The following is a 9,508-nucleotide window of genomic DNA, read 5'->3' as shown; positions in this document are numbered from 1 at the left end:
GTGAAGAGCAAACCACCGCCACTGCTCCAGCCCTTCTCTCTGTTTTTACTCACCACCGCTCAACGTTATTTCAGCTCCGGTGGTCAGCTCACCACCGGAGCGGTGGTCACCTCACCACCGAAAAACCAGACTATGAATAGGCCTTTACATTCCTACAAAACATGATACTCATCTCCAATTCTGGCTTCATTACATAGGTTACAAATCCTCTGACTTCTTTCCAGTCCTTTATATCTACTGATGACCTATGGGATTCTTGTGTTGTTTAGCCTAAGGTTGCAAATAGCCTGTCTATACTTACGGTTTTCACATAGAAGGTATTTTTCTAATTTGAACTCTTGTTTGTATTCAATATAGATGTCACATGGTGTACTATATTGAGTTCACTTTGCCACTTTTGCAAAAACTGGTCTTTCAACCTTTGTTCGACAGTTCGCTTCAACCAGTCAATGTTCAGTCAGACAACTCAAGGAGGATGTAATATATATATTTATTGAATATAAGATAATCAATGCAATATATTTATTATGGTTTGGCGATGTATTGGATCTGCTTTTTAGGTACTCAGGTCAAGCGCATCAGTCCCGAACATAGGGACTCTGAATCCCCCGTACCTAAACAGTAGATCCAAAACGACAGGTGGTAGCTGGGGTGGAGGTGGGTGAGCACTTTGTATACAGCAGCGCACAGTATACAATAAAGCAGCAGCAAGCATGCAGGAGGATGAATGCAAAACCTTCGGTTAAAGTAGCCGGTATGAGATGGGGTGAGCGTGTGATTGGCTGAGTGAATCATGTGGATGAGAGCCTGATGCTGCGGTGGCCCAATTAATGGCCGGCGCGCTGACTGAGGTTCCCTGACTGAACTTGCTCTGCACATGTCTACGACAGGCGCAAATGCTCATTTATTACATTTCTGGGCCAACCAAATGTAAGACATACACCAGTCATCCGGTATTTTCTTCACCTGTGCAGCCCAAGGTGACACATGGGCACCTGTGTTGAACAGGTTAAGGAGACAGTCGTACATTATTCGACTCAGTTTACTCTCTTTTCCTTCGATCAACCGGGCCCAGTACCCAATTAGTTAGTTAGTTTCACAAGCAAAAGTTAAATATTTATATAATACTAGTCCTTACCCGTTGTGAAGGGTACTGCGCCCGGGTGCGTTTGTAATTGACGAATAAATTAATTAATAATCATTAATGTGTCAAATCGAAAAAAGGGCTTCGTTACGCCCTCCATATTCATATGGTCAATGCCTGTGTGAAGTGGGAGTGATTGGTGCAGGCAGTAAGGAGTTACGGCACTGTTTCTGACAGACAGACAGACACACACACACACACACACTCAGACATTCGGTTAATTATAGTATGATAATAAAGTAACATTGATTGATTGATTTGGTTTGGTGGGGAGGGGAGCCACCTTTATGGTTAGTTTCAAGGGGGAAACATATAGACCAGAGGGAACATATAGGGCTGAGGGAGCATAGATATGCCAAGGACCCCCAAAAGAGACGATTTTGACGGCTCTAACAGTGATTTTCAACCATTGTAATTTCAAGGACCCACCCAGTTTCAGTTTGACATGCATTAGTCTACGGACCTAGCCTCGCGTTGCAATACGTCTCCTCGGGGCATATGCATATGCAATAGGGGCGGGTGAAGTGTGGCTCTGAGAGTGTACAAATGGAACCAAGGTCCATTTGGTTCCATTTTTGTACACTCTGAGTTACAGACCCATAAAGGTCCATTTGGTTCCTAATTATCATTTAGCTGGGGACCCCCTGGAACTCTCTCAAGGACCCCTGGGGGTCCCAGGACCCCGCTTTATGAACCACTGTCCTATGGTCTACGTCAGTGGTTCTCAAACCTTTCAGCCTGTGACCCAAAAGATCCGTTTGCCCGGGACCCAAACTAGTGAAAAGTGCACCGTGTTCATGAGCTTGTAGATCGGCTAATTTCACTACTACTGTACTGAAGCACTGAGAAAACTGTGAAAATATTTGTATTTTATTTTATCATGCTCAAAAAGTGCTCTGTGCTCAAAGTGCAATTAAAAAGCAAAGATTATTTTGAGCACAGAGCATGATAAAATAAAAGACATTTTATTTTTATTTCCTCGTTGCCTGTGGCACTGAGGAGTGACAAAATAAAATGTCTTTGTAGTCCCCGACTATAGGCATTAGGTAACCAATTCCAGCGTAACAGGCTCTCTTGCATGTGAGACGCATGCTACTAAGCAACGCCCTGGGAGAGCACACTGCACTCACATGCATGAGGGACCAGTTCATGTTCATCAGTAGCAGGCTATAGCAGCCCATTTATGAAGAGGCTCAATGACTATATTGTCCTATAGATTTCATGGCAAATATCAGAACGCAACAAAAACATACATATATATGTTTTTATGAACAGTAGAATACCAGTGGGAAAAGGCAGTAGAGGAAGGAGACAATATTTTGTATGGTAAGTACAGGCTATATTCAGCCTTTTACCTGTATTTCAGAAACCAATGGCAGCTTGTGATCTTTGCTTTACTTTCTTTTTAAACATACTCACAAATAAACAAATCAAGTGAATATTTTAGAAGGATTATTTTTGGTATAGCCTATAATGAAGCTTCACACAATATATGCTTCTCACAAAAGCTTCTAGAACAATATAAAGTATGTCTATATTAAATTACTTAAAGTGAAACTCAACAGGTGAAAGCATTGACCTGACAAAAAAAAATCAATTAATTAATTAATTAATTAATTAATTAATTAAACGTCCAAATCTTTACTAATCCTTTAATAATAGCAATTTAGTCCCTTCTACAGAAACTGCCATATAGCCACGTAATTGTCTGGCATGCAAACAGGTTGTCAAAACCTGTTTAAACAAAAGGTTTTGAGCTTCCCCTCCTGTAACCTCAGTAGGGGTCATTTCCAAAGAGACATTAAGGGGAGCACAACTGTAGTCAATACTGTTCTGACATTTCAGACACTCAACAGCAAAATAAAGATTTCCACTGCATCGTCAAACAAGGTAGAGTACACCCATCTATTTATAGTGTCAGTCCTAAGGGTAATATTATTTTCTTCAATAGTTTTTAATTTATTAATAAATTACGGTAGGTTTTAAATGTAGCCTATATTAACCAGGTTTCTATATTCTATGTAGGTTTCTATATTCGCCTGTTTGCTATGTTTGAATGTTATGCTCTATGTTATGCTCTATGCTATGCTCTATGCTGCTGCTTCTGAGGGAAGCCAAAACTAAAATAAGTTTTACTCTTATGTACCTTATTATGTACACAAGATGTAACAATAAAGTACAACATTGAATCTCGAAAAAACGAGTAGCAAAAAACATTTGAAAATAAAGTCTTTTAAAAGTCTGTTCATCTTGCTCAGCCACTCATTTGGCTTACACTTTACACAGATAGACAATGTGTGAATTTTCATTTTCTTTTGGTTTTCACATATAAATAAATAATGAATTAATGTCCATGAAAAGGGAAAACAATCAACATAATACTAATAATGTTGTAGAAGTGAATCAGTCAGGCTGACAGCTGGTTCCACATAGGATCATATTTATATTGTGGGTACATACACACACACACACACACACACACACACACACACACACACACACACACACACACACACACACACACACACACACACACACACACACACACACAGGTAGCCTGTATACTGTACATACTGTACACAAGACGGGAACATTGTGCCGATTGTCCATTTGCATTTGCATTTCCTCTATCATACAAAGCTGTATGAAAATGGAACGCTGCATAACGGAAGCCAGACTCTATGCCAAGCAAATTAGCACCACATGCTTCAATAATTAACAACTAAATTGTTCACCCATTTGTTTTTTTTACACGTGCTGCATATTTCTATTCAGACTACAGTACATAGACTTATTGTAATAATAACAATGATACAATGTCCACAGGCAGGATGCAAGTTTAGGTCAAACAAGTGTCAGAAATTTGGCAAAAATCAGAGTGTGGGAAATAACCACAGAGCTGTGAGAGCAAGGAGACCTGAGACGTATTACTCAGTGATCTCAAGGAAGAGAAAACCATACTGGGTAAAGTGATAAGGGAAAGAGTGAAGGCAGAACGTGATTGTATGATTACATTGAGATTATTGTATGAGTACATGTAGATTATTGTATGATTACATTGAGATTATTGTATGATTACATTGAGATTATTGTATGATTACATTGAGATTGAGAAGGTTTAAGTGACAGTTAAGTGGAATGTGGAGAGGCTGGGTCAGCCCACAGACCCGTTGAGACTTACTTCAACAATCGCTCATCTCACCACGCTGGCCACACGGATGTGGGAGTGTTTGTTTCTTTTATTTCTCCTTTATTTAACTATGGGGCCGTCCCATTGAGTTTTAAAAACGTATTTTATCCTTTATTTAACTAGGTTGGTCACAATGGGACCAACCTATAAAATAAAGAAGAAATAAAATAAACAATGGGATCGTCCCATTGAGATGGTTATCTCTTTTACAAGGGCCAGTGATGCATGAAGCTCAGCTGATGATTCAGCCTATTGCATTTGATGACGTGTTCCATACGCTGAATCACCATGACATCCTTTATTTGGTATTGTGTAGAACAGCACTCTACAGATTAAATGGTCTTTTCAAGCATTCTGATCTGGTCAGTATAGCCTATACTATAAAACAAAGCATTTGTTTTTAGTTTCTTTTTTGTTACTTTACTGGCGTATGTATCTTATCCCTGAGGTTTGTTGTGTCAGGTGAAACCTGACTAACATCTAGGTGTGAAATGTATGCGACCAGTCACGACCTATGGGTTACCAAGTCCACTTATTTCCAGCAAAACTAGGATTGTTTTTTTCCCACAGTTGCTTGCCTGGTTTTTGAGTGGTGCAACCACTCCTACAACCAGCAATGTCCGTGCGTATCTATGTATCTGTCATGAGCATGAGAGGTGGGGGGGAATTGCACCACTCAGTTCACACGGGTGTGATTTTTGGAGGTTAGTTAGCTTATTACTGGCAATGGGAAGGGCCCAGGGGGCACAAGGGGAGCATGACCACTCATAGTCACACTCATGGCTTGACGGGGAAGACACGTTTGCAACGTTCGAACGTCACTCGATATAATTAACTTCAAACCAAACGCGGCTGCATACACGTTACTAAAATAACAATCATACTAATATGGGGGGGGGGGGGGGGGGGGGGGAGAACACAACGGAGACAGTGCACGCAAACAGCCGCGAAGCACGAGATTGTGACACACAAACATACACGTTACTACAATAATAATGAGAACACAACAAAACAATTTATTATGACCTGATCTGGACAGAACTATAGTTCTGCAAGAATAAACCAGAGATTCCTTCTTAGCAACTGCAGAGAGCTTTGACACTTATCCTCAATAGGGAAATCAATGATAATAGTCATAATCATCATCATCATCATCATCATCATCATTACCTTGATAAATAAATACCTTTAATTAATTCTTAATTTGAAAAGGAATTAACACAAAGTGTCTCTTGTACTTATTCAGTGAAATGACAAACGATCCATGACAAGTAGATGACAGCCAGGACAGTGTGTGTTTGTGTGTGTGTGCGTGCGTGCGTGCAGACAGACAGGCAGGCAGGCAGGCAGGCAGGCAGGCAGGCAGGCAGGCAGGCAGGCAGACACGCAGGCAGGCAGGCAGGCAGGCCAACAAAAGCATTACGATTGAATAAGAGAAGCTGAACAAACGAGTTAACAAGCCATTACTGTAAATAAGCTTTTGGCCCCGTAACCTGTGGCTCACATTACAAGCCCATATTGTGGCTTTAGTATTGAAAGCATTAATTGGTGAAGTCTATTGCAGTTCATGGTTCTCAAACATGTTCATGTCAAGGACCCCCAAATTGAAAATTATATGTCCACGGTCCCCCATTTGAAAAATATTTTGTGCCAGGAACCCCTATAATTGTCATGGTCTGTCGCGTCTCCACAGCAGCCACTCCCACTCTCCATTCCCTCTCTCAGTCCTACAGACCATGTCTCCACATCAGCCACTCCCACTCTCCATTCCCTCTCTCAGTCCTGGTTCCACCCCCTCTGACGCCCAACAGTGTAGTTCATTTGAAACCGGTTCTGCTGTTCTTTCCTGCAAATGGCTTCAGTCTTTCCTGCAAACCGTGACAATAATAGACTCATCTGTTTTCTAAATAGCAGATCTATAAGATCACAAGATGAGATTTTAGATATTTTGTTTTATAGACAAAATATAAATTAGGAAATTAAATGTTCCTTTTGCTGGGGAACCCCTGGAGCCCCCTCAAGGACTCCTGGGGGTCACCGGACCCCATTTTGAGAACCAGTGTTAAGTAGTGGGCATACTGTCAATCTACCATAAGTGGTAGATTGACCCCCCCACCAACCACAGCCCTATCGGGGTACTCTACATGTGCACTCACTCATTGCTGCCAGTATACTGCTACACTATGACACCTGCTCTATGGGGTCCAAATCCAAACTTTGCCAACTTTTATGACACTTTAGCGCTCATAAAAGTGATGTGTACACCAGTAGCCGCCCTGGATTGTAGCAGCTTCTGACCGGTTATCTGTTTAGGTTATAAACCTATAAACCTTATAAACCTATAAACCTTCTGACCGGTTATCTGTTTAGGTTATAAGTTAAACAGTCATAATGATAAGATAAAGCTCACAATGTGTTTTTATCGATGGAGAGTGTTGTAACCCAGGTTTATAATCGTATGTCTGTATTTGCATCTGTTTGTATGCATCAGTATGCATGCATTTGTATGGTCACATACAGTATCAGTTCACAGCTCATCACACCCATCACTCACTCACTCACTCACACCAGTTTCAATCAGCAATCAGCAATCATCACACCCTAGTAATCATCACACCCTAGTATAAAGCACAGCCATTTTGTCTCAGTCAGTGAGGTGCACATCACTGGCTGTGGCAGGTCTGTATCCCTATTCTTCTGCAAACATTTTACCATTTTACTCTTCCTTACAATACATGATATTAACACTGACCCTGATGATTGGTTTTAGACTCCAAATACTACTACACTGGTGAACTGATGAGCTGTTGCATTTGAACTGAATTGGTGAGTTTGTTTGAAATGTTGAAGTGTTTTGTTTGGTTTTGTTTATTTTCATTTTGAAGTTTAAACGTAAAAGATGATTTGACATTTGTAAATGCTGGTTTATGCTGTTTATGCTGTTGTAGATTTTATGTCACCGTTTGACTGATAAGACTTAAATAGAAGTCGTTGAGGTGATGACAACATTGTCAAAGACAACATTGAGTGTTTGACTTGGCCTGGCTGTTAACATTAAGCACCAAAAGGCTAGATCAGATCAGAGTCAAAACGTCTCTCTAATGAATACACAGCATCGTTGGACATCGGCCGTGCTAGCCGATTCATGTGTGTATGTATGGTGTATGCACACTGTTGAAAGTATAACGGTTTTAACAGTGCTGTCGCGATGGTGATATATGGCTTTTTTCTTCCATGATGGAGTCCATAACAAATGTCACTATGGGGGTATCAAAATATATCTTATCTTAAGATCACAAATGCATATTCAGTATTCACAATTGAGTTTGGGATTACATATTTAAAACTTAGCAGTATTTTTGTGGGAAGGCCTTCTGTCAGTGCAGAAAACCGCACAATGTGCACATGCAAAAAGCATGAATAATCACATCATAGATGTATTTGTTGTTTCTGAGCCAACAGCCTTTTCTGCGGTCAGTGTGGTGTCGTGGTCAATATTGAGAACATGGTTTTGTCTGTCCCTTTGCAGAGTGTCGAGGATGAGGAGAATGCTGTGTTGCAGGGTGCAGCGGATAGCCTTGCTGGTGATCGGCGCATTGACTTTCTCATCCCTATTGGTCATCCTCTGGAACGTGGACCCCATCCCCCAGCCTCATGACGACGATGTGGAAACGGGAGAACAGGAGATTGTCCGTCTTCCTCGGACAGTCGAGACAGCAGCTGAGAACACGACGGCAGCTTACAGTCACAACAACACGACGTCCTCTCTGTCCTCTCCCACGTCCTGGCCAACCTGCCAGAGGAACGCGTCCATGGCAGACAACGTGGCGGGCTTCGCCTCTCTCCCCCCCCACATCCAAGACCACCTGTACTACCGCCACTGCCGTCACTTCCCACTGCTGCTGGACGCCCCCGACAAATGCGGAGGTCCAGAACGATCCGGGGACGTCTTCCTCCTGCTCGTCATCAAGAGCACTCCGGAGAACTACGTGCGACGCGAGGTCCTGCGCAAGACCTGGGGCGAGGAGAGGTTAGAGAGGGGCAAGCAGATCCGTAGGCTGTTCCTCGTGGGAACGACACACAGCGGGTTCGAGCGGCAGCGGCTGGACCAGATGCTGGAAATGGAACAGCGCGAGCACGGAGACATCTTGCAGTGGGAGTTCAACGACTCCTTCTACAACCTCACTCTGAAGCAGGTCCTCTTCCTGGAGTGGCTGGACAAGAAGTGTCCGCACGTGCAGTTCCTCCTCAACGGGGACGACGACATCTTCGCCAACACGGACAACATGGTGGAGTACCTCCTGGGCGTCGGCGACAAGAAGGAGGGCAAAGAGAAGCACCTCTTCATTGGAAACATGATGAGCGGCGTGGGTCCCCTCCGGTGGCCAACGAGCAAATACTATGTGCCCGTTCAGGTGCAGGAGTCAAACTCGTACCCCGACTACTGTGGCGGTGGGGGGTTCCTCCTCTCAGGATACACGGCCTCGGTCATATACAACATGTCCAAGAGCATTAACGTTCACCCCATCGATGACGTGTACATGGGATTTTGTTTACAGAAAGCAGGTCTCAAGCCTGCTAATCATATGGGTGTTAAGACATTCGGGCTGACCATCCCCTCAAGAATGATCGATCCCTTTCACCCCTGCTTTTACAGGGAAATGCTGGTGGTACACGGGTTCATGCCGCCTCATATATATGTCATGTGGCACCGAATTCGTGACCCTAAACTAAAATGTGCGTCGGTCTTATAGATGGTACTGCTTGGTGGAACTCAGTTTTAGCCGTGGACCCTGAGAGAATATGTTGATTCCTGTCAGCTTGAATCATCATTCTGAACATTTCTATTTTCTACTCACTTCGGCCTACATTTTGGGGAAAGTTGCAAAGTGACATTGCTATGACTTTAGTCAAAAAACATTGACGCTTGCTCTAGCCACAATGCCAGTTGAGGTGGTTTGGTATTGGACTGAACTGGACTGTATAAAGGCGTATTTAATTGCAAACAGTGCATTTGAAAGACAGGTTTCCTGGCAGAAGAAAATAGATCATTTAGAAGAATGGTAAATAAAGGAGGGGCCGGCATATTTCAAATAGTGTCAAAGCTTCAGTTACCAAGACTGTCTGTCTTTGTTTTGTTTTTTGTGTGTGAAAGAACTACTGTAATGATGGCC

The 9,508-nt window shown here is 42.6% G+C and overlaps 1 protein-coding gene across 2 annotated transcripts; it reads left to right on the top strand.

The window, feature by feature from the left end:
* Positions 1 to 2,356: 2,356 nt before the first annotated feature.
* Positions 2,357 to 9,126, top strand: LOC310860359 (N-acetyllactosaminide beta-1,3-N-acetylglucosaminyltransferase 3-like). Of its 2 annotated transcripts, XM_083767219.1 has the most exons (3): positions 2,452 to 2,470; positions 2,990 to 3,034; positions 7,864 to 9,126. In XM_083767219.1, the coding sequence occupies exon 3, from the start codon at positions 7,874 to 7,876 to the stop codon at positions 9,086 to 9,088; it is 1,215 nt and encodes a 404-aa protein (XP_083623345.1). In that variant the 5' UTR covers positions 2,452 to 2,470; positions 2,990 to 3,034; positions 7,864 to 7,873; the 3' UTR covers positions 9,089 to 9,126. The 2 variants fall into 2 exon arrangements, with proteins under 2 accessions (XP_083623344.1, XP_083623345.1); XM_083767218.1 differs by lacking the exon at positions 2,990 to 3,034 and having other exon boundaries at positions 2,357 to 2,470.
* The last annotated feature ends 382 nt before the right edge of the window (positions 9,127 to 9,508 follow it).

The sequence above is a fragment of the Protomyctophum parallelum genome, assembly GCF_964188405.1.
Source record: "Protomyctophum parallelum genome assembly, chromosome: 6".
NCBI lineage: Eukaryota > Metazoa > Chordata > Actinopteri > Myctophiformes > Myctophidae > Protomyctophum > Protomyctophum parallelum.
The sequence above is the reverse complement of the archived record's forward strand: the minus strand, read 5'-3'. Positions and strand labels throughout refer to the sequence as shown.